This window comes from Periplaneta americana, chromosome 11 (genome assembly GCF_040183065.1).
Source record: "Periplaneta americana isolate PAMFEO1 chromosome 11, P.americana_PAMFEO1_priV1, whole genome shotgun sequence".
Taxonomy (NCBI): Eukaryota; Metazoa; Arthropoda; class Insecta; order Blattodea; family Blattidae; genus Periplaneta; species Periplaneta americana.
This window is the reverse complement of record NC_091127.1, coordinates 162,140,723-162,167,521: the sequence shown is the minus strand read 5'-3', so window position 1 is coordinate 162,167,521 and position 26,799 is coordinate 162,140,723. Positions and strand designations below refer to the sequence as shown.

Here is a 26,799-nt window from a genome sequence, read left to right as displayed (position 1 = left end):
TTGATATTATGAGGATTGAATAACTAATCGAACATCTGGGGACTAATGCCTGGTCCACAATAAACTGGGAAAGGAAACGAAAATGAGAACGAGAACGTAAAAATGATTAAAGTGCATGTATTTAAATGTGAGCTTTCACAATTAATGAGAAGCTTGCCGGAACCCGGGAACGAAAACGTGACAGTTAGCAAAGTTTAAATTTTCCGTTCTCGTTTCCGAACACAGCCTACTAGATTCTTTCTGTCGTCATCGTAAAGCTATTTGGTCGTCGTATATTTTGTAGCAAGGAGGCCGTGACATAATTTCTTCTCCATGCATCGTTTCTAACTAACTCAGAAATTCAGTAGAATCACCTTCAATATATTCTATGTGTGTATGTGACCAGTTTACCATGTGAATTGAATGCTTAAATATTCCGTGTCATAAATTTTGAAGCTGGTTAACCTGTGTTTATGTTGACTGACTTGTTTTCATGAGAGAACACCATTAGTCAATTATACACAAAAAACATTAGAATACGTAATATCGACTTAACATATCGTTACTAATAAATATGTCGATATGCATAAGCGTTTTCGTTCTAGGTTTATTGTGAATCAAAAATCATCAAGTTCTCGGCCTCCGCTTCCCGTTCTCGTTCTCAACTTATTGTACCAGCCTTAACATTTAACAAGTTAGAAAAACCGATCATTATCCTTCGAGCATTTCTACATAATTCTAGGTAAATGCGTATAAACATAGCACTCCCGTTATTACTTTATCCTCAAACCTAAGAAGTTATCTAATTATATTGAGTAATGATGTATGAAAAAGTCTTACTTTTCGCAAAATAGCTTGCTTCGCTTGAAGTGACTCCGACCATCCACGGTACCAACTCCTCGGTGCTTGACAGAAGAATCTCGAAGGGTTCCTCTGTGATGAAGGCCTCTTCGCTTTCAGGCTCGACCACAGGCTGGAAGACTATTAAATTCCGCTCCTCTCCCTAGAACAACATTTTTCACAAATTACGATACCTAGGCCCAGTTTCACCAACACTTGTTAAATATTTAACATATCGTTAAGGCAGTTTAACAGTAAACTTAACGGAAGAGATGTTTCATCAACTATTGTTACTGCTAACACAATGTTAAACCCACTGTTAAATTAACATAGCATACTCCCGCAGTTAAATCCTTAACATCCTGTTACAGCGTGAATCATGGTTGCCAGGAAACATACGTTACAAACCGCATTATCGAAATATATTAGGAATGAAAACAATTAGCTGTAATCACTACTTCAGCATTTTTAATTATTCAGAATAGATATTGTGACAGCGACGTGAGATTCGAACTCACGACCAGCGTCCCGCGAGAGAGAGCATATCGCGCGGGCTTCATGAAGCATGAGGGACGGCGCGCGGCGGAGAGGGGAAAGGCCCACGCGACGAGGGGAGAGTGCACGCGCAACTGCTGCATGCGGAGTAAGGGGGAATGGACCTTCCCGACCCTTCCAGAAGTGCGTCGAAGTGGAGATATCCAGATAATTCTCTACACACCTGTAGAAATTTCTCGCAACTATGATTTTGCTATAAAAGAAGAAGCGCCAGCGAACTCGAGCAGTTTTTCAGTTATTCAGTCAGTGAGTAAGCCAGAGCAAGCAAGCCAGTCAAGCAAACCGGAATTCGACTCGAGTGTGCGTCCGCATCTGCGTCGGCATCCGAAGGCCTGAGTTCGAGTGCAGTGGACCGCAGTTGGAGGGACCTGAGTTCGAGTGCAGTGGACCGCAGTTGGAGGGACCCGAGTTCGAGTACAGTGAACTGTCTCTGAAGGTCTGTGGTTCGAGATACTGTGAACTCGAGTGACTGAGATAGAAGAACTGTGAACTGAGAACTGATACTTCTGATTTGTAAATAGTGCTTTGTAAATATTAGTTAAGATTAACAGTTCATTGTTGTTCGTACTAGTCCAAGTAAATTGTCATTGTCGTCGGTGGAGTTTTATAACGAATATTGTGTTGAGTGAAAATCCAATTGTAAGCCAGAGCGTTTAAGGCGAATTGTAGAAAGGAATTATTGTTGGAAGAATAAAACCCTGTTGTGAGTTAAATAAATTTACAATATATTCATAAATACTAAAATGATTGATATTAATTTTAGCACTGTATCCGCAGTAAACAGAAGATGTGTGCTTATTAACGTAAGCATTTCTGTGATTATTATTCCGTAGTAATACTCAGATATAATTGCAGATTTTCAAAACGTTACTTTTTTACTTCACTGATTTAACAGTGTGAAGATATGTTAGGTATATGAGATATGGACGATCAATATTAAAAAAAAGGAAAAGGCATGAAGGATCAGAATACAGTTCATCTACAGGAAAAATAATACAAGCAAGACAAATGGGACCAGGTTGCGCCTTAACATGTAGATATGGTTGCAAAAACAAGGTCACTCATGAAGACAGAGGAAAAGTTTTCAGTAGATTTTGGAGTCTTTCAGAACACACTAGAAAATGGGATTACATTACAAACAACGTAAGAAGAATTGAAAGGAAAAGAGCAACAACTGCTTCGCCTAAAGTCTCTAGAAGACAGTTCACTTTTATTTACACTTTACCTGTTGGCAATGAAGAAAATAGTGTGCAGGTCTGCAAAACGATGTTCCTGCATTCCCTCGGTATAAATGACATGTGGGTAATGACAGCTATGCAGAAACTTGATAAAGGAACAGGAATAGTTCCCCCAGATAAACGAGGAAAACACAGAAACCGTGGAAATGCTGTGTCGGAGAGTGTGAAGGATTCCATACGACAACATATTTGTTCTTTTCCAGCTGTAGACTCCCACTATATCAGAAAAGATTCTACACGAAAACTTTGGATGGTGATTTATCCTTAGCAAAAATGTATAGACTATACAAAGAAAGGATAAACGAAAATGGTGGAGTATGTACCACAGAGAGACAATACAGAGAAGTGTTTGTTAAGGAATTCAACATAGCCTTCTTTTTACCAAAGAAAGACCAATGTGAAGAGTGTAATACAGTATTGCAAGTGCAGATGTGAAGCTCAGTTTAGAAGATTCTCATGTTGGACATATAAAAAAACAAAGATGTACGTGAAATGAAAGAACGTGGTAAATTGAAAGCTCAGAATGACAAAAGTATATGTGCGGCAGTTTTTGATTTGCAAAAAGTTCTTCAAACCCCTTATTCCCATGTTAGCATCTTCTATTAGGCCTACTTAAGAAAATACTCTACCTACAATTTTACAATCTATGATTTGGGAGAAAATAAAGGGTACTGTCTCATGTGGCATGAGTCCGTTGCAAAAAGGGGCTGCAATGAAATTGGTAGTTGCCTACTGAAGTGGATAGAAAGAAAGAAGAAAGAAAATGAAAATATAAAGGAATTCATATTTTTCTCAGATAACTGTTCAGGACAGAACAGAAACAGGTATATTCTTGCTCTTTATTTATTTATAAGCGAGAAGTTCAATGTTAAAATTACACATACATTTCTGGAAAAAGGACACACACAAAATGAAGCAGATTCAATACATGCTTTAATTGAACGAAGGAAAAAGGGACGGACAATATTTACACCTGAACAATGGATAATGCTAGTGAAAATGGCTAGGACAAGTGGAAACCCATATGACGTAACTAAAATGGCACAAAGTGATTTAAAAAAACTTGAAGTCTTTAATCACTGACGAAAAGGACAACTGGAATTTGACAGAAGAAAAAGAAAAAGTAGTCTGGTTGAAAGTTAAGCAAGTTAGAATTGTTCCAGAATTAGGAAAGAAGATATTCATAAAATACAATCATTTTGATGAGCATGAACATAGTATTGACATACAGCACAAAATATGAGGAAGACGCAAATCTTGGAAGGATATCAATCTCAAATGTGCTTACACTGCTCCACTTCCCATCTCCCAAGGTAACCTGAATGATCTGCTATTACTGTGTGATGAAAAACATCCCCATATTCCTGGCATTTATCATGGATTCTACAAGGGACTTAAAACCAGCGAAATTGCTGAAAATTGTGACAGTGATGAATAACTTTAGAATCAGTGGTATTGTGAAACATATTATTATATTTTTGTAAATGTCTATGTACATTTATGTTTATAGCAATGTAGTTACAATGTTTTTAACTGTAAATGGTGACATTATTGTGCCTTCTTCCACAATCAACACTATTGTATGTCACATACAATATTCTTACAGGGAATTCGTGTTAAACTTTCAGTATTGTAAGTAACAATACGCATATAAGGAATGATGTCAGAGAAATGCTATCATTACAATAGAGTAGGACGTCCATTTCAATAACGAAAATGTAAAGGAATGAGACCTAATTAAAAATCCTGATTTTTCACAACAATCTAAAGTTGTTTTTAATCCTACTGAAAAAGTTCATTTTGTCAGTTACAATGTTATTCGATGGTACCGTCGAACTTAGCAGTTGAAGCATTTCTTCAACTACTGTTAGTACTAACAGGCTGCTAAAACCTATGTTAATTTAACTGCCCAATTTCATGCAGTTAAATCATTTAACTCTCTGTTAGCATAGAAGTATCCAATATGGCTGGTGCATTACATGCTGAACTTATATATCTGGATTATTTAGAAAATGATATCCATGAATACATAAACAGAGCGGATGATTTCTGTGATTTGACAGACCAGAAGTTCATACAAAGGTAGCCTATAGGCTATTTTCTGCCAAGCCTTACTTTTCGCTTTCAACTTAGATCCGTTTGTTTGTTTATTCTCATTAATTGGCTTATACTGCGAAATAATTTCCAGCAGAAAGTTTCTTTCGAACAAAGAGAAATTAGTCCCACGATTTCTTTTTGTTCCAGTGTTTTCCATTTCATAACAGCAATACCAATACGCCGCTCCACGCTATTGTGATACAGACGACGGAAAGAAGCAGAAATAAAACCTGAGAGAATAGATAGACTTCTATTCTCTCTGAATCAAACAACGGAAACAAGCGAGAATCGCAATTGTCAGAGTTCAGAAAACAGAAGTGAGCCTATACTTGGTTATAGGTTATGGCTAAACTCTAGAATCTCTGGTCCTAACAGAGAGTCAACAAACAGAATGTTAAAATGTGAAATGTAAAGTCGAAGAAACGCAATATTTTTAACAGCAATTCATACTTTTAACTTACAGTAAATTAACACTATGTTAGGTGCATTTTAACAAAGGTTGAAGAAACCGGGCCTAATAGGATGTTTAATTTTTAACAACACGTTAGTTAATATGCTGTTAGCGTTAATTTAACGGAGCTTTGTGAAACTGGGCCCTAATCATTTACTTAACAGAACTTAAACTTTAATTGCGTTGTGTATTTAGTGTGCATGAGTACATAAACGTATGTAGACGAGCTGAATTCGTAGGTTACAAAATTCTCATATAGGAGTCGTGATACTTATCATTACACGAAAGTATAGATAGTTAAATGCCACATGTTACGTGTTCTTACATGCAGTAAAATACCGCGTGGATATGCGTTTGTGTTTTAAAAATTGACGTTTATTCTTGAAATAGGATAGACGCCATATAAATACTATAGTTAGAATATTTGTAAGATATATTGTATCAGTATTTACGAGAACTTTAAAATCCATTAATGAAATGCGACCATACTTGGTACATACAGGGTGATTCACAAGGATTTACCGTCACTTCCGGAGCTTATTTCCGAAGACATTCTGAGCAAAAAAATTTCATATAAACATTTGCCCTAATCTCAATATTTTCAAAATTACATTAATTTGAAGTTGTTAGTAAAATGCCTTTTTTTTTTCTTTAGTTTTAAGAGTAACAAATTATTAAAAATAGAGAATGAACTATTCAGAAGTGTCATTCCTTTAATTGGCTAGTGTTATGAAGCTGAAAATGTGTTGTTAATTGTTTTGCACAGATTTTATTTTTGAATTTTTGACTAAAAATGACATCATTCTTACGCATTTATCAAAACAATTTTTAAAAATCATATGACTTTAGGAACTTGACATTAAAGAGAACATAATGAGAAAGATTTTCTATAAACAAACTCACTGGTATTTTTCGTTCGGCAGTGTATACTTCGTAGGCATCTTTCTCTCTGAGGCAGGCGATAAGTTCCGAGCTCGACTCAGTCGGGCAGTCGAACTGACTTGCTACTTCTTCTGCCAGATGTCTGGCATGTCCGCTGGGAGCCAAAGCCCAGCTGCCGATGGCAACACCGCTCTGGGAGATTGCGCGGTGAAACAGACCTGCAGACAAGTTATACTCATATGTTAACATAGGCTCCAGTGAGAGAAATATCTTATTTTAAATATCTCAAAACACGTTTCAAAGATATTCTTTTACTTTTCCAGAATTCAGAAAATGAATGTAAGAATGAATGGATTAATTAATATGGAATAGATGGGTCTGTCTGTCTGTATGTCTGTCTGTCTGTCTGTCTGTATGTATGTCTGTCTGTCTGTATGTCTGTCTGTCTGTCTGTCTGTCTAACTGGATGGATGGATGAATATATAAGTATACAGATAAATTAATAAACTTATAAGTACATATAAAAATAAATATATACATACATATATTAACGAAGAAACGAATAACTGAATGAATTGAGAAATAAATGAACAAATAAAGTAAATAAGTATAGATTTACGATAATTTATTTTAACTTTTTTTTAATCTCTGTCATATTAACTTATAACTTCTAGATTTGAAGATATATTTAATGAAGTAATTTTTATTAAAAACAATTATTTTATTTTTTGTGACTGACTTTTGGGTATTTTCACCATGTAATTATCTATTTCATCATCATCATCATCATCATCATCATCATCATCATCATCAGAGGAAGCAGGGAGAAGAGAACGAAGAAACCTATCTGTTGGATCCGCTATCCAGAGCAATTTTCCAAAATTGCTTCCCCTGATGATGGAACCGACATGTAGTATGTCCATGGCTCAATCTACTAAGAAAATAGCGTCTCATTAGAATTATTTTATTTAGAACCTAGCTTCTGCCACAGTCTAGTATATACAGTCGCGAAGCTCAATACGTAGTAAATATGCAAACATTAGATAGTTGCTCACCACTAGGATCGCTAATATTGCCTCATTACAGGCAATGCTAAATAGTACCGTCACAGTCTATTGTTTCTAGCACCCTCAAAACTCAAGCTTCGTGACTGTATATAGTAGACTGTGCTTCTACCATAGATATGCAAAATGTATATTACGTCACTAGTTGCGCAAGAGAGTTTTTTCTCCTTGTCACAGCCTTTTCATGTTCAGTCTCCAATTGTGACCACAGTGTAGTAACAGAAATATTGTAAATATAGACTATAGCATACTATATTGCGATACAAGAGTGGTAAGTGCATTGTAACAGAATCGAGGAAAAGTTAGAGAAGACGAGACATGTATTGCATACCGTTTTTGGCCGATCTTAATAAAAAATAAATTATTATTAATCATTTTTAATTTAAATAAATTGTTTGTTTTTGGACGCTAACATTTTCATGTGTGATCGTCGTTTGTTATTTCTCGATAGGTATAATTCATTTGTTATTATTCATATTTTGTCCATAGGTGTTATTCATTTGTTATTATTCGTCGGCGATTGTGAAAATGTTCTAATAAAATAAAATGTAGAAAGTTTAGTTTTGTCTTTAAAGAAGTAGGTAGGTGACACATTAATTATACATCAATATAAATAAATAGCATATAGAAAAGTTTGTAGGTGGCACATTAATATTATACATTAGTGAAAATAAATTGCATACCGGTATAGGTTAATGCTTGAATACGTATTTTACCCTATGGATGTTTTCGCGTTCAGCCACGACCCACAAGTGGCGCTGAGAGCAACAACCGGAAGTCATCAGAAATGTCACAGTCTAGTATATAGCCTACAGTCACGAAGCTTGATGTGATCAGAGTACTAGGAGCAATAGACTGTGCCGGTACTATTTCGCATTGTCTGTGATGAGGCGATAGTAGCGATACTAGTGGTTAGCAGCTATCTATGGATGAATATTCCCTACATATTGAGCTTCGTGACTCTATTACTAGATGGTGATCTTATCTACATTAAGTTTTGTTTCCTTACAAATCTCGACTCCAATAAATTTATTTAGAAAGAGTACAGATGTATTAAGATATTTAGTTAATTTCTCATAGCACATAGTGGTGCGCCACACTGATAGTTCGTTACTTTGAAGTAAATAGATAAAAGTTGATAAGGTAGGTGTCCCTGATATGCCATGCTAAGGTTTGAGAATTTTTGTAGCCGCCATTTTGAAAAAAAAAGTAAACCACTTTTTTCTTCCTAGTTCTCAGTCTAAAGGACTTTCTCAAAACAATTTCCTTTCCCCATAAAAATAGCTTTAATTGTCCAAAAAGTCCCAAATTCCAAAAGCCTACCTAGTGGCCATATCAGGAACATGTGCACATGATATGGCCACCCTTGTTCCATGTTCTATAAATCGTGATTGTTTTCAGTTTGATAGCGCAGTTGGTGTAAAATGAATAAAAATGACACTTAATAATCTTTTTATAATTCAAAAGTGTAGTCAAAACAGGTTTTTCCATAAAAAATTAAGTTGTTTTTCTTAAAATACAAAATTTTTGCGTAATCCCAGCTATAAGGCATGTAAATTTGCCAGGTGAAAAAATAAAAGTGAAATGAACTTGATATGGCCATAGTGCATTTGATATGGCCATATCAGGAGCAGGTAAGCTTTCACGAAAATCGTTCGATTATGAACAACTCGTAAAAGATACGCCATCAACGACAACACCAATCAACAGAACATTAAAAACTGAATGGTGTACTATGGTTTTCATGAAACAAGTCTTTGAAAAACATGCATAAAACAAAGGAGACTTACCAGAGAAAAATAAGAAGAGGTCACATGAAAACCGCAAAACAGGCAACTGACGCCATATTGCTCAACCTAACTGGATGGAAAACGATCAAGTGACATACCTGGATGCCCTTTCACTGGATGCTGCTGCAATTTAGCGGATTTTTTGGTTAACTAACTCACAATAGGGGGGGGGGGCATATCAGGAACATGGCCATAACAGGAGCACCCACCTTATTATTATTTACTTACGGCACATGCTTTTAAATTTAACTTACAAGGCATGCCAACAATATCGGTAAGGTTGTTAAAAAAACGATCGGCCAAAAAATATATATTTTTATTACTTAATATTGACTTTGGTGAACGACTTAACTTCCTTCACGGACAATAGGAACGTTCGTCTCCTACCTCATTGCAATTATAACAAATCATTTTAACATGATCAGTCTTCTTTCTCCACGGCTTTTTCTTGTTACTATTCTGAGACAGCAAAGCAGACGAATTATCCTCTTGACCTTTCAGCCTTTGTCGAGCACTTTCTTCAAGTAGAGTAGCCTTGAAATCATCAGAGATTGGAGCAATCTTTTTGTCTCGTGTCAGCGTCGTGAAAAGTGTCTCGTAGCTTTCACAAGCGCTGTTCATCAGAGCAAATGGGAGATATTTACCCTTTATGCTATATCCTTCAGTTTTCCATGAATGCGAAGAATAATAATTATACCTTGAATAATTTCCAAGAGAAAAACTGTTCCGGAGCCTGGTATCGATCCCGAGACTTTTGGGTGAGCGCTCCAACGCTCTACCGACTGAGCTACCCAGGAACTGCACCTGACAACGTCTCAATCTTTCCCTTCATGTCCACACACCTCAAGTGGGCTAACGAGACGCCAGAAACGCATAAATTATAGCCTACCTTCCACAGATATAAATTGAGATCGACGATTGCTGAGAAACCTATAGTTAGGCCAAATACATGTGTTACACTTAATTCTATTTGTAAGTTGTACCATGCTTCTTTTGAGTTAGTAGCAGTTTGAACGTGCAAATAAGTTTGTTTCACACCGAGACATAAATTTTGACTCGTGCCCGATTGTCGTTATTCTTACAGGCACTTGTCAGGGGTTCCATGCCATTCACAGTACCTCATTTCATAAGCCTTTTAACATTAAACTCATTTTCATTGAAAATTTCCATGAATTGTAATTTTCCAGACCCTCAAATTAGCAATATTAGGTGCAGAAGTGGAAATGCATGTTGAAAACACCATCATGTTATCAGCATTGTTCTGGTTGACAGTTACACTTTTACTACGTCATGCTACTTTTGACCATTAAAACGGTACAGAACGACTTGTTTCAACCAATCATGGCTGCTAATCCTACAACTTTTATCACCTCCCTGCATTAGTTTGTTTTTATCACCTCCCTAGCATTTGTTTCTTTTTTTGCCAACATTGTATTTTTAATAATTGTATCTTTTAAAATGATTCATGATTATTTTATCATCATTAATTAAAACTTTCCTATAATTTATCTTGTTTATATTATTTAGGTTATGTTACAGCTTCAGCTGTATGAGATTACGAATAGTCACGTATCAGAGATTGTTTAATATACAGGGTGTTTCCGGGCTAGTGTTACAAACTTTCAGGGATGATGAGGAAGGGCACATGTATCAATTTGAGATCAGGAACCCTAGTCCGGAAATGACTGAGTCGAAAGTTACAAGCAAAAATAGTTCTGTGGAAATGAAATAATTTTATTCCTCTGTACACCTTATTTATGTGTATTATCTTTACATCGTATACATACTGTATCATCTGACGTTGTTTACGTTGCCTACTTACAGTATTCCATTCAGTGCGCTGTCTGAGGGGTGGGGACAGGAAACTACACTAAAGTAATGCAGATAGCGTAATGTGTAACGGGCATGGTCGGTCCTGATATGCACGTCTGTAGACAGCAGTGTATGTGTACAAGTTGCAGTGTCCAGTCGATCAGTCCTAGTGAAATGGAGGAGTACACGAGAGCGGAATATGCAGACATGATTTTCAATTACGGATGAGCCAATGGGAACAGTAGACAAGCTCACAGATTGTATCCTACAAGTACCCACGTAGAAGACATCCTGCCCATACCATCTTTCCACGACTGTTCCAAAGATTAAGGGAAGGAGGCCACGTGGTGCCAAATTACAATTGCATTTCCATACAGTTATTTTTGCTTATAACTTTCGACTCAGTCATTTCCGGACCAGGGTTCCTTACCTCAAATTGATACATGTGCCCTTCCCCATCATTCCTGAAAGTTTGTAACACTAGCCCGGAAACACTCTGTATATTGATAATTGAAGTGGAATGCAACTGCTTTAATAAACATGAAACTGAATCAACAAAACCTTCTTGACTAGTAATCGTCCATAGAGTTCAATGAATATTGTATAGTTGGCACAATTGGTAACAAGAGAACAGTTCATCATAACACACTACTGCCATCTAGAGGAATATTTGTAATAATCAGCTGGTACAATATTATATTTTCAAGACATTCGAAAAATATTGGAGTGCAAGAGATCAAATGACTTTATTGTCAAATGCCTGGCGTTAGAAATCATCATCATATTTTCAAGACAGTTTAGTATTTTTGTAAGTCAATTAATATTTTATTGTATTAGAGTATTTATTTCTTCTAATCTTTATTTTGATTTCCTCTAGACAAATCAAAACCTCTAGTCAGATCACTATAGATAAATATCCGATTTTATAAATAACATACTTGCAGCTTACAATAATTATTCACATGCTTATTATAATATATCTATGATTAAATGTTACATCACGAACTACACTTAAGGTGTATCTCGATCCATAACCTCTTGAGCGCAGTGAATAAAGTAATGTCTGTGGATATTATACCGATTTTATTTTAAAACAACTTTGATATCTAACCTCATAAATTGATGAACATATCGTGAATACTTCTCGCTTAGCTGTCACTAGGTTCTACCCCCAGATAGGTCGGCCTTATAGGCTTTGACGTTAACAACTTTTGTCGGGTTTACTACGCTGCCATTTAGTTGTTACATAAGGAGTCACGTCATAATTCTCATTTGAGTTACATTATCGTCTGTACTGCCATCTCGTGGTCGTTTACGGCGGGCGGGTGGCGATCCTGGCGGTTTTTCTTTTCAAAGTGCAAACGATTTTAACATAGCGATGACCTATCTGTTACATATATGATCTAGCGTTCCACTCACCTCTGCTGGCAGGAGATATCACTTGGTAGTGGACACTGGCACCACCAGCGCTCTCCCCGAATATCGTTACACTGTCAGGGTTGCCGCCGAAAGCTGCGATGTTGTCTCTCACCCACCGCAGTCCTGCCAACTGATCCTTGAGACCATTGTTACCAGGACATTCCTCGTCTTCAGTACTGAGGAAACCTAGAGAAAATTTAAGAAGGTAAACGTGCGAATTCGAAATGAGGCAGTAGAACAAGAGGACAGCTTCAAATACTTAAGATGCACTATAAGTAGTAACATGATTCCCTGCTAGAAAGTCAAAAGGAGGATAGCAATGATAAAGGAAACTTCTATTAGAAAAAAAGCAGTTATTGCGGACCTTTGGAAAAAAAAAAAAAAGAAGGAAGAGACTAGTGAAATACTTTGTGTGGAGTATGAAAATGTACTTTCATTGCCGTAAGCCTAGATCATAATATACTCAGATAGGTCGGCCTTATAGGTTTTGAGGTTAACAACTTTTGTCAGCAAATCAATATTTCAGGTATAACTCCCTGTAAAGTTGATTTGAATAATTTCGAGGAAAAATTGTTCCGGAGCCGGGTATCGAACCCGGGACCTTTGGTGATACCCGGCTCCGGAACAATTTTTCCTCGAAATTATTCAAATCAACTTTACAGGGAGTTATACCTGAAATATTGATTTGCATAATACACGTCACTGTTCGTTAACAGAAAACCACAATTTAAGTCACACGGAGTTTGTGTGCACTCGAAGTTGGTTGCTTGACGGTTGTCAGCCCACTTTGAGGTCTGTGGATATAGAGGGAAAAATTGGATCGGTGTCGGTTAGAGTTCCCGGGTAGCTCAGTGGTAGAGCGTTGGTACGTCAAACCAAAGGTCCCGGGTTCGATACCCGGCTCCGGAACAATTTTTCCTCGAAATTATTCAACTTTTGTCAGGTTTACTACGCTGCTATCTAATTATTACATAAGGAGTCACGCTATAATTCCCATTTGTTTTTATTATTATTATTATTATTATTATTATTATTATTATTATTATTATTATTAACAGGAACATGTATGGTACATAAGTGTCAGCCTTAAAAGGCTTTTACTTTGACAGAGATGGTTAACAAGCAGGAACATTTTATTTTTAATTGAGGTGACCGATCTTGAAGGTAGTTGTTACTTTATACTCTTGTGCCAGGGCTCTTATCAGAGGGTTGGGGTGGTACAGCAAGTCCCATTTGAATTGCATTAGCGACTGTACTGCCATCTTGTGTTCGTTTACGGCGGACGGGTGGCGATCCTGGTGGTTGTTCTCTTCAAAGTGCTGCCGATTTTAACATAGCGATGAGCTATCTGTTACATATATGATCTAGGCCGTAAGTCTACAACACAGGACCCATAGCTGTACTTCTCTCTCGGAGGAAGTCATACCAATGATTTTATTGCCCTTTCAAAATCCATCGTCTTCTGTAGGCAACAAGGACGGCGATAGTGGTAGTGGTGGTATAGGTATAGAGTGCTTATCAGGCGGGATATGGACCAGTCTTATGTACTGCAGCCAAAGAGGCTTTTTACGTACCCTTGTGCGTAGTGAATGTGCTGTACAGCTAAGCCTGCCTCCCCATCCGCAACACTACGCAATCTTCTCCATCGCATACCATAACTCTTGTGGTGATCTGACATTCTTCGCACAGATATATATATATATATATATATATATATATATATATATATATATATATATATATATATATACAGGGACATCATTTTATTTTTACCAACATTTCTAATATTAACCTGGCTATACCTTTAGAGAACCGGAAATACCGCTTGCTCCCCCTTCCACGACTGTAGTTCGATGATACTTGCGTAACACACAAACAAATCACTTTACTAGGTATAGGAAGGAAGAAAAGTAGTTCATCCATTTACGTAAACTAGGAAATATCGCGATTTTGAGTTCGATAATTTTCATTAGGTTTTTGTTTAATCTTAATACAGTACTGTATTAAGAATAAGTGTTTTTACTCATGAACTGAGTTAGCCATTCGAACGTATTCATTATGCAGTGTATATTACTGTATACTGTCTACAGCACATTAGCGTACAATATAGAGAATGAAGTTAAATTGAAAAATAATCATAATATGGATATTTAAACACATTTTTGAAAATGGTGGCCGTTCATTTCGATACAGGCTTCAGTTCTTTTGTGCATATTTTCGCACTATAGACTATTGCATCTAATTCCAATTGCCAGTTTCGTCCTTCGTACTAGTAACTCATATTGAAATAATTCTGTACCTACTCTATAAAAGAGTACCTTACGTACTATAAATTCAATCTTCAATTCTGCCCGACTGCACAGATAAAATTACTCAGACATGCTATCTACTGTCCAAGTTGTTATGTCGCAGGATCGTAGAAGGGGGGAAAATCACGTGACAGTGAATTACTTAACGTGGCCCTTTTATTTAAGTTATTTTAAACAGTTGTATAATATTACGTAAACGTCCAATTCCTAACAGAAATTAATGTTTTCAGAAAAGAGCTAAGACAGCCCTGCTTTTGCAGAGGGGCGAACAGAAGCAGGTGGAGGAAATCGGGATGCGACGTAGGCAAACGGACAGCACCTGTGCGAAAATACGATGCAATATTGAAAGCTCTTTCGTCACTGGAAAACGCGAACATATTTCTGGAAAGTACTATACTCACTCAGTGCTGTTTACTATATGCGGTCTTGGATCTGTGTTTAGAGGGGAACTTCATTAGTAGAAGGGGTGGGAGTGAAGTACATTCAAAAACTCAGGTACAATAAAAATTGAAGTAAAAATAAAATGATGTCCCTGTATATATATATATATATATATATATATATATATATATATATATATATACATATATATATATATACCTGTGGCCGGGAGGAAAAAGGTTTTAAGTAAAAATTTTATACTTTTCAGGAAAGCAGTAGAAAGATTGAAATTGGTGTCAATTATAGAGTTTTTTTTTAATTAAGAGGTTTTTGCTGGATATTATTTCCTTATATTTCTTCTAAAATAGATAATGTTGCTCATTTAACAATTTTCTTGATTATTTTCAAAAATTGCCGCACTTAAGCCCTTTTAAGACTAGAAGGCAGACTGAGTAGAAGGGACTATTTAAACATAAAACCTTTTTCATGTCAAAATAAATGAGAAATGTAAATTATTAGGAATGCAAAATGGGTCTTAAACAATTATAGGACTGTTTACCCTGGTGTTTAAAGTTTTAAAAGGAAAGACCATCAGTATGTGATAAAATGGCTAAAATACATGTTAGAAGCATGGAAAGTAAACATGTGATGGTTTGTAAGGAATAAAGTATTAAATATACTTAAGTCCTTTATTCTGTGTGTGCTCGATTCAAAAAGTACTTAGGACATTTTTGGTAAGTCTTATTTGACTTTAGCCCGTTTTACCAAATTGTAGAGAATTGTTTCCGCTTTCAGAATATATAAAAATCTCATTTTCACAAAAAAATGACTTAAGACCGTTTTCCTCCTGGCCACAGGACGTGTCTTTCATTCGTTATAGCCTAGATCATATATGTAACAGATATGTCGGCTTATAGACTTTGAGGTTAACAACTTTTGTCAGGTTTACTACGCTGCCATCTAGTTGTTACATAAGGAGTCACGTCATAATTCCCATTTGAATTGCATTAGCGACTGTGCTGCCATCTCCTGTTCGTTTACGGCGGACGGGTGGCGATCCTGGCGGTTGTTCTCTTCAAAGTGCTGCCGATTTTAACGTAGCGAGGAGTTATCAATTACATATATGATCTAGGGTTATAGGTATCCTCATGGATGAATAATAGGATGTGAAAGTTACTGACTTTCCCGTTTCAAACGCTAGAGGCTCTAATGTAGAAATTGATCTTGCTGCCACCTGTTTTTGCTCGGGATAACTAAATAATTAGCCATTCTATGCAGATTCCGTATATATACACTGACTCTGACTCTGACTCCATGCGTGTAGCAACGCACCAAGCGGCGAAAAACATAATTATGTGCATAAAGCATTCCCTTCTTACGACACCAACAAATTTAAAGTAAACTATCGATTTTTTTCTTTCTCCCATCTTCCTCTGAAAATTCATTGTGGAGCCAACAGCAAGATGAAAGAGACAGTTTATTTTACATAACCTTTTAATACAACTTATTAAAATATAACCAAAAAGTGACAGAAGGAAAAAACAAATGTTAGATAATCGAAATGGTATTCTTTGGATATTTAGTGCACAGTGCATTGGAAAAGCCTGCAAAAACTATTTATCTACTATTTTACAAAACATTCAACACCACTACTTTAAAAAGGACCATAAACATCATTGTTTAACACACACTTCATATACACAAACCTATCACTTATATCCAGGGGCATAACATTAAATTTGTCTCGATTTTATTTTCAAGTTTCTGACTTCCATCTTATCTTCTCATCTGTCTAAACCTAACGGATAAGTAGAAAACCATAGAGGATATACCCATCACGTAGTTCTAATGTTCACCATCTACGACATCGGGCGCTGGTCTCGTTACTTCGGCCGGGGAATGTTAGATGGTTCTGACAACAATTCCGCATACTATAGAACTTTTCAAGTCAAAATGGATGGCACATTATCAATAATCAAGAATATCAAAGCCGGAGTTCCACAGGGTTCCGTCTTAGCACCGCATTTATATTTAGTTTATATACACGATATTCCATTGATTGCTGAATGCAATATGGGATTATACGCAGATGACACCACCTACTTCACCAGTGACATTTCAATCAACATCGCACAACGTACTATGCAAAAACAACTCAAAATATTGGAAATGTGGCTAAGAAACTGGAGAATAGAAGTCAATATAAGTAAAACTCAAGCCATCATTTTTACCAGAAGAAAGCCAAAAATACCAGATCACCTCAATCTCTTCTCCGAAGATATCTACTATAAAAAATCTGTAAAATACCTCGGCGTCACACTTGATAAACAACTTCGATTTCATCACCATGTATAAGCAGCTCGTAACAAAGCATTAGTCAGATTCATTCATCTATATCCGCTGTTGAAGTCACCTTACATCAGACTTCCCTTGAAAAAAATCCTTTACACTTCTGTTATAAGATCTCAAATGACCTATGGCTGCGAAATCTGGAGCAATGCAAAATTCCAAATTATCAGACGTCTTCATGCTATGCAGAGAAAAGTATCCCTAACTATCACTGGTGCAGACTATAGAACCACCAATAAACAACTACAAGACATGCTTGAAATAGAATCATTCTACGACATTATACAGAAATTTACAGAAAACTTTCATAAGGACTTGCTGTACCACCCCAATCCTCTGATAAGAGCCCTGGCAATAAGAGTATAAAGTAACAACTACCGTCAAGATCGGTCACCTCAATTAAAAATAAAATGTTCCTGCTTGTTAACCATCTCTGTTAAAGTAAAAGCCTTTTAAGGCTGACACATGTACCATACATGTTCCTGTTAATATATATATATATATATATATATATATATATATATATATTCATTCATGATATACTCTTCAGGCAGATAGGAATCTGTGAAGACTTTGTGCCTCTAATACAGAACTATGAATACTCGTAGTTTAGAACTCACCACCAGTGCCATCTGCCAATTTCTACACAAACCGCAATGAATATTTTCAGTTTTAAGATGTTTTTATTAAAAGTATCAGGTCTCTTGGAGCCTTGCCGTTTACAAAAATATGATTATAGAAATTGAAATATAAAATAGGTTACATTAAAGAAAATGTATTAATAAGACCGTCAAAGACGGAGATATTTGTTTGAAACCGCAAGGAATATGTACTACGGTAGACGGCGCGTGGCTAACGAGGAAGGCTACGACGCAACGTCACATTATTAATCATGACATGGCCAACATTGAACAAGCTTATACAGAAATGCATGTTCAACATGAGTTTAATACAGAAATTCCTTTGTTTTTTCGAACTTTGAACATGCATTTATATTAGGCGATTGTCAAGATGGCCATGACTAGAACATGACAATCACGTGAGTCGGATCCGTGCCGAAGCGTGTCTTTCTCGTTAGCCACGTAGACGGCGGTTCTGACGTCACATAACACAGGAGATGTATTATTTTTCGAGACGGAGATGATAATGGAGGAGGAACTGTGAGGAGTGGTGGTGAAATGACGAAGGAAAACGAAATAAACTTTTGAAAAACTACCAACTTTGGCTTTCTCCACCACAAGAAATACAATTACGTTATCGAAAGTATTTGAACTCGAGTGCGCTATCCCAGAAAACAAAAGCTCTGCCAGCTGAGCTACCAAGACAACTAGGGCGGTAGTAGGCCTATAGAAGTAGTAGTAACCATCAATGATTTTAAGTCGACCTGTTGGCGAGTGGTATAGCGCTGGCCTTCTATGCCCAAGGTTGCGGGTTCGATCCCGGGCCAGGTCGATGGCATTTAAGTGTGCTTAAATGCGACAGGCTCATGTCAGTAAAAGAACTCCTGCGGGACAAAATTCCGGCACATCCGGCGACGATGATATAACCTCTGCAGTTGCGAGAGTCGTTAAATAAAACAAAACATTCAATGATTTTAAGATCTGAATTTGATGATGATGATGATAATAATAATAATAATAATAATAATAATAATAATAATAGTGTAGCATAATACAGGACTGCACGCATTGTATTCTTCACCTGACATAATTAGGAACATTAAATCCAGACATTTGAGATGGGCAGACATGTTGCACGTATGGGCGAATCCAGAAATGCATATGGAGTGTTAGTTGGAAGGTCGGAGGGAAAAAGACCTTTGGGGAGGCCGAGACGTAGATGGGAAGATAATATTAAAATGGATTTGAGGGAGGTGGCATATGATGATAGAGAATGGATTAATCTTGCTCAGGATAGGGACCAATGGCGGGCTTATGTGAGGGCGGAAATAAACCTCCGGGTTCCTTAAAAGCCAGTAAGTAGTATAACATAATGATAAAAATAATGTGTATTATGTTTTCTATGAAAATGAACTGAAATTTGTACATGATATCTAACATATTACAACATGAAACTGTTGCCATCGAAACTGGCACGATCCAATACAGCAATAATCTCATAAACATGAGATAATAAAAATTAGTACAGCAGGGATTAAAATAGCCCTACCTTTTATCGAGCGATGACTTGTCGGAGTAGATAACGTATGAATTGGCGCATTTTACAAGTTAATTCCCTTATCTCTGAACGATAAGTAATCGAGTGGGTTACACAAGCTTACAGGTACATTTTTATCGAGACAAATATTATCGTCGGCTTACAAGCAAAATGCATTAAGTCAAAAATATTACTTCTGAGGAAAAGATGTTAGAAAGTCCTAGAAAAAAATGAATTCTCAAAATATTATTTTTAGTTAATTGTTTCCCTTTACGTGTATTTAATTTTCCATTTCTAAGCTTATACACATACATTATGTAAATCATATAGGCCTACGTATTTTTCTGAGAAGTAGCATTTTTGACGTAATGTGTTTTGCTTGCAAACCAAAGATATGTTAATTTAAGGGAATTCGAGCAATTTACTGACAACGAATATGTCCAATAGTACCATACTGTACATTATGTAATTTTATGCAAATCGTTAGGCCTATATTATGTATTCTATCCGAAAAATTGTGTGGAAACTTGTAGAATCTATACTGGTAAGTTACTATTGCATATTGTAGCTTGTAATTATGATGTTAGATATACGCCACAGTTGGTAAAGCTTCGAAAAACAATTCAATTTATTTATTTTTTAAATTCGACTGACTTTTGGTTATGGGATTAGACCTGCCTTTTCGTGGCACACCCATCAGCTCGAAATTCAAAGTGGATGAAAAATTGCCAACAAAATTTGTCTGGGACCCTCTAGCAGGAGGGAATTCTTATACTTGCAGAAAATCTAAAATCAGGGGCCCAAAGTTTACTCTCCCCTCCCTCAGAGAAAGTCATGTCAAGGATTTTATTGTCCTTAAGGGGAGGCAGAGGTGAATATTTCAAAATCCACAAAATTTATCCGATTTGTTTGAAATTGATCATGGATACTAAGTATGTTATTAGTAATGGACATCCCAGGTTTCAACTTTCTAAGTACAATAGTTCTGTAAATACTAATAATTTTATAAAACTTTATATCGTTTGATATAAAATGCTCCATGCACCATATTGTAAGAAATTTTCAATATTTCTTTTTATTTATATGTTCAGAGAAGGTATATAAATAATGATAAGTATTAGTTTATTATGGGAATAATATAGTAATACAGTTATCTTGGTTTTAATTTCATACTTTTAAGGGCACAAAATCAAAAACTAACATTGGAATGTCAAAATAAAGATAATAAAAATGGAAAAAACCAAATTTTCATTTTTTCTTCAGTTTTGTTCGAAAATTTCACCTCTGCCTCCCCTTAAAACGCATCGCCCTCGGCCAGATTTGAACATGAGAATCTCGGATTCAATGGTTGGAATGGTGACTATGAAACTATCGACGACAATATGATTTATATCAATATTGTAAAGTACAATATAGTACAGTGGCATGTGAGTTTTATTAAATGCATAAGAACTAGAATAGCGTCGTGCATTACAGGCACTATGTTCGGTTCAAGTTCGTCGAGTACGGCGAAGTTTAATATTCGTCGATGTTCGGTCTGCAGAACGAGGCCTGTCGTGTTTGTTCCACCTTATTATAAAAATATCCCCTGTCCTTCACTCAGGTTTTAAACCCTTAAGAATTTTAGCACATATCTTGCGATTAGTTTTTCATATGAGACAAGACGAAGTTTTTATTGCCTTGGTTGCCTCTCCCATGTTCGAACATTGCAAGACACTAAGGCCCGATTGTATAAACCATTTAATCCTAGATCAGAGGTTAAATTGATCCTTGTTTCAGCTGAACTTGGAATTTTGTGTTGTATAAAGTCTAATCTGAGATTAATTTGTCTCAAACTAAAGTCAACTTTGACTGAAGAAATTTCTTCGATTAAGTTAGATGATCCAAGTTCAGTTATTTCTTTTCTGTTTGAAATATACGAGTGACAGATTGTGCAAATAAAATATACATTATTATTAATATTAATAGATATGATAGGTACATTTATATATATTTCTTTCAATTTCTTGCCTTAATACACAAACAATCTTATATTTTATAAGGCTCTATTATGTTCAGCAGTATCAAATAACACAACCTATAATTATATTATGTTTATAACAACCATTAATTATTAATGGATATGATAGGTACATTCATAAATTTTCAATTAACTGTATTACTAAACGAAAATTGTCGTTTTATAAAGCTTTATTATGTTTAGCAGTATCAAACACCATAACATGATAACAAATCGGAGAACAGTCAACCTTCTTCTTATTGTCCGCCATTATTTACATTGCACAAAAAACCAGTGTCTCCAACAGAGTGTACGGAAAGTCGCCAAAAAGTAGTTGTAAAGTCGCTATATTTCTCATTATCAACAAAGAAAGATTAAATTTTGTCACTATGGGGTGCTGAAAAGGTCGCTAAATCCCTATTCAAGCAATATAAAAGTTAAAAGAAGTTGTTGTTGAAAAAGAGTTAAAGTCGCTAGATTGGCAACACTGAACAAACCTGTCCGCGCATCACGTATTTCACCTGTTTATGCGATGTTGCCAAATCCTTTTCACGTGAACTTAGATTGCATTTGAACCAAGGTAATTTGATCGCAGAAAAGTTTTATACAATAGAAGAAGTGTCTGAACTCGGTTCACTTTTCGATCTTCGATCAAAGTTGATCTTTAGTCAGGGAGTTTTATACAATTAGGCCTAATAAGAATAGCTTACCCAGTGATCCTAGACGATAGTTTACAGTGACAAGTATGACGTCTTTGTCCAGCAGGTATTGAGGTCCGTAAAAGTCCGTGTCACCGGAACCTGCGAACCATCCTCCTCCATGGATCCAGAACATGACGTCAAGAGGCTCAGACTCTTCATCTGTCGGCCTCTAACATAACCAACACGAAACAATAATTGAATATTAATTATTTTTAAAATGTGAAGGAAGTAGGCTACATCTATAAGTTTGAGTACCCTGTATTTACAGGGTGGAAGTGAAATAATCTGCTAATTGATAGGGTACACTTAAATGAATAGAAAACCTATATTATTTTTGTGATTAAATGCACGGTTGATTAGAAAAATGAGTTGGAAGTTTCAGCAGTCCGGCAACCTCGTCGCTAACACACTGTTCTTTCTTTTCGTAATATAAATGTAAGATGTTAACGAAGTCAAGTCTATTTCTCTAGGCGAACTACCTCCCACCTCTCTCTCTCTCTCTCTCTCTGGCTACAACGTTGCAATCTGTTAACATTGTTCAATGGCTTGAAATTAGTGGTTTTCAAATTAAATTTACACGAAACCCGTCCATGCTATTAAAATAAGCCAGAGAGATAAATTATTTTTTATTTATTAGATTAGATTTATTAGATTTGCTATCGATATGGACTAAATCACGATCTCGCCCGCAATATTTACCGAATCTGAGAAAACTATTAGCTTTCCACCAATATAATATTACACTTTTTTGTCACATACATGAGCTATTCGCTCTGAAAATTTGCTGGATTCATTCACTTCCATTCTGTGTAATAATAATAATAATAATAATAATAATAATAATAATAATAATAATAATAATAATAATAATAATAATAATAATAATAATAACAATAATAAATTATCAGCATCGGCTGATTCATAAGTCCAGAGTCTGCGAAATAAATGAGTAAAGCGATGAAAAAAAATTGAACAAAATAAGAATGTTAATAATAGAAAGGAAATCGTTTTGCAAATATTTTACGAAGTTAACGAGTTGATTCTACGATATATAGGCTTATATCAATACACGATCACATAATTTTTAGAATAAAAGCTAACTTAGTCATATTACACGCTTTTTTTTTAGAAAATACTGCATTCTGAATTTCAGTGCCACGGTCATGTGACACACCTTTCTGTGTGTACAGAGGTGTTGATTATACTGCACCGAAGACTCTCACATAATTCATTACATACAAAGAAATACCTAAGATGTCAAAATGGGTGTAGTGTAGGATGGAGTTACCACCAGTGTTGCCAGATTCTCTCATCAGGAATCCAGGACAGATGATGATACTGTGTACCTTAACATGACTATACTTTTGAATTAATTCAATTTGCAATATAACTGATTGTATCTGAATTATTTCTTTAGGATCTAAACTTTTAAAATGCTACTTTTTTCCTAGATTACGAAATTTCCTTTGAATTACAGATCAAGTCTGAAAAAAATAATGTCATATTACAGGTCTATACAGAAAAAAATGCGTGATATAGTGTTTAAATCCTATTAGTAATAAACAAACTTCCAAAGAGAGTGAAGATTAAAGATACTATATTGGACGCTAATATTTTCATGTGAGATCGCAGTTTGTTATTTGTCGAAAGGTGTCATTCATTTGTTATTATTCGTATTGTCGATGGGTGTTATTCATTTGTTATTATTCGGCGTCGATTGTGAAAAAGTTGTGATAAAATAAATTATAGAAAGTTTAGTTTTGTCTTCAAAGAAGTGGGTAAGTGACACATTAATTATACAATACATACTATAGCACTGCCATTTTTATTTCAGTACAACACGACAGGCTGGAGAGGGATGTATAATGAATGAGAAATTTTAAAACTAAATTTATAGAAATGAACAAAAATTGTATTTTTTTTTTTTTTTCAATTTTCTTGTTGACATTCCAGGAGAAAATAACCCTATCCAGGACACAAACGACACCATTAAAATCCAGAACAATCCTGACAAATCCAGGACGTCTGGCAAGCCTGGTTGCCAAACTCAGTCTGCGTAGCAGTATCACAGTCTACTATATACAGTCACGAAGCTTGAGTTTTGAGGGTGCTAGAAACAATAGACTGTGCCAGTACTATTTTGCATTGCCTGTAATGAGGCAATATTAGCGATCCTAGTGATGAGCAACTATCTAATGTATGCATATTTACTACGTATTGAGCTTCGTGACTGTATATATTAGACTGTGGCAGTATCGAGAAATCTCAGAGTTGACTCACGTTAGACTGACTCAGTAACTAGTGAGAATAGATTACATTAGAAAGATATAGTAGGTTAAGATAGTCCTGTAACTCTGTTGGTGCTTCGAGTTGTGTCAAAAGTGCATTGAATAAATGGGAAGCAAACTTTGAAAACCTGACATGTCCATTTAAAAAAAATAAATCTAAAAATATGTGTCTCTGAAATAAAGGATTTTTTCTACGGTGAAATTTTATAACAAAAAAAAATAATCTTTAATATTTCACCACACAAAATATTTTGTTTATTGCAGACATGTAAGTTTTTGGTGACTGAAGTGTCTCTTCTGAAAATGGACATGTCAGGTTTTGAAAGTTCGCTCCTCATGTTGTACGACGGTTGCCTTATAGCATACATGGGCATCGTGCCTAACTTGAGAATTTGTGCCTCACTGACCTTCACAGAGCTTATCGCTCTGAGTGACATCATCTTAACAGTCCCCGTTCCTCCCTCACGTAGCTCCTATGCGTGGGCAGGTTCTATATCAGTTTCATAAGCAATATCAATGATGGCATAATGGCATTATCAAAGCAGTGTGTACGCGTTAGGAAACGATTATTTCATGAGAAATGGGAGGAAGAGTTTTTTTGCTGTTTAGAAGGGGAGAACATACAATGTATGTTATGCTCGAAAATCCTATTAGGCATTAATAAATTTAATATACAACGACATTACTCCTTATGTCATAAAGAACATGCTGAATTAGAAGGTAAGACAAATTAAATGTTATTTTTCGTACTATTCCGGAGAAAATTTATGATCTTAACATTTTCATAGTATACTAAATACGACATTATACCTTAAACACGCTGCATTAAAAGGTACGAGGAATTAAATGTTGTTTGTACGTATTATTTCCAAAAGAAATTTATTTAAAAAATATCAAATGTGCGTAGAAAACGAAATATGATTTTCTGAAATTATTTTAGGTTCAGACCGTGCAAATCTATTAAGTAATCTTGAGAAACGCCAGAATATTCAAGAAAATAAACATAGACAACGTGATGGAATATTATTGGCTAGTTACGCAATTTCTCGCCTGTGATTTAAATCAATTCAATGATGGAGAAATAGTAAAGAGGTTTATGATTAAAGCTGCCGAATTAATTTTCCAAATTGAATAAAAGTTTTCGAGTCTCTCACGTTAACCAAGCGCTTTCCTAATATTTCGCCACTGACCGCCTTAGCGATTACGATGAGGTGACGCAGGTCACAGCAGTTTATATTTCCCATCCTACTCTGCAGTCTCCTCTCCTAGTAAACAAACTATTTCAAATCGAGTGCCTCACGTAACCGAAAATTGTGCCCATGTATGCCTTATAGTATGCTGGATAATAATAAAGTTTCAATATAAGTGTCATTTCATTTTCGATGGAAATTACCATACCTTTGGTGTATAGACGTTGAGATAAAGGCAGTCTTCATTCCCCCTCATTCCTTGATCGTGTGGTAGAATACCTCTCTGAACACAATTGTGTCCTTCTTTGGTAGCGTCCAGGATGCCCTTCCATGGCTCAGGTGGTTGTGGTGCCTGTTAACACAAGTGCCACGTCTTTATTATAGTTTACATTACTATGCAATAAGCAGAAACATTAAGGAAAAATATATGACGTACAAACAACTACATCGAGGAAAGGTACAAGCGACACAAAAAAACTACAGGCAGACAAGATGGAATGTAGGGAATGAAATGGAATTTTCGGGAGGGGAGCACTATGACCCAGCACTGTGATCTTTTACGACAGATTTGGGCGTTATTAACTCGATTGAATCACTGCAGACTACCCCTTAACTCCCCACTCCACCTTCCCCGCCAGACAGTAAAATTCGGACCGATATGAGTACACTAGTAGGCAAGCATTGCTGCGAGATCTAACCTAAAAATGTATTTTGTTTGATCATGTAAAATGATTAGTAGGAATGCCGATAACAAAATACCACTTTGAAATGTATACCCTACTTAAAATACATACTTCTAAGTCGGAATCATGCTGTTTTCACCCTTGGACATTTTAATAAGAAACTGAAAACTAAGAAATATATTTCTTATTTATTTTGTTGAAGTACTTTAAGTTATTTATTTGTTAGTGATTTAATTTTCTTGGTTTAATTTTATTAAGATTATGAAATTGTGTATTAATAGTTATAGCAAGAAAATCTATTTTTCGTTACAATTATTATGGTATATATTGTGACAGCTGCGTCGGGATTCGAACGCGTGTCCGACAGGGCGCGCGGGAGACGAAACGTTGGTCGCTTAGGTGTGGCGGACGTAAGGGGAGCGTCTGCATGCCGAGAGGGCAAGGGGTGGTGCACTACGGCGCGAGGCAAAGGGGGGACGCACGGACCCTCCCGAACAGAATCGTCCAGAAGTCTGTAGAAGTAGAAATTTCGAGCATCGTACTTTCTCGTAGCTATGGTTTGGTTATAAATTACGACACACGAGTGAACTTGAGTAGTTTTGTTATAGTCGGTGG

At 35.9% G+C, this 26,799-nt stretch overlaps 1 protein-coding gene and 1 non-coding gene across 2 annotated transcripts in view; one reads left to right on the top strand and one right to left on the bottom strand.

The window, feature by feature from the left end:
• LOC138709529 (juvenile hormone esterase-like) overlaps positions 1-26,799 on the bottom strand; it is a 55,299-nt gene that overhangs the window by 15,116 nt on the left and 13,384 nt on the right. The window contains exons 2-6 of the mRNA XM_069840354.1: positions 25,710-25,853; positions 22,033-22,192; positions 12,128-12,313; positions 6,064-6,260; positions 820-982 (exon numbers count right to left, since the gene is read on the bottom strand). Coding sequence (XP_069696455.1) covers positions 820-982; positions 6,064-6,260; positions 12,128-12,313; positions 22,033-22,192; positions 25,710-25,853 — 850 coding nt within the window. The remainder of the gene's footprint in view (positions 1-819; positions 983-6,063; positions 6,261-12,127; positions 12,314-22,032; positions 22,193-25,709; positions 25,854-26,799) is intronic.
• TRNAD-GUC (transfer RNA aspartic acid (anticodon GUC)) lies at positions 12,965-13,036 on the top strand. Its single transcript has one exon. It is a non-coding gene; the product is annotated as a tRNA-Asp (tRNA).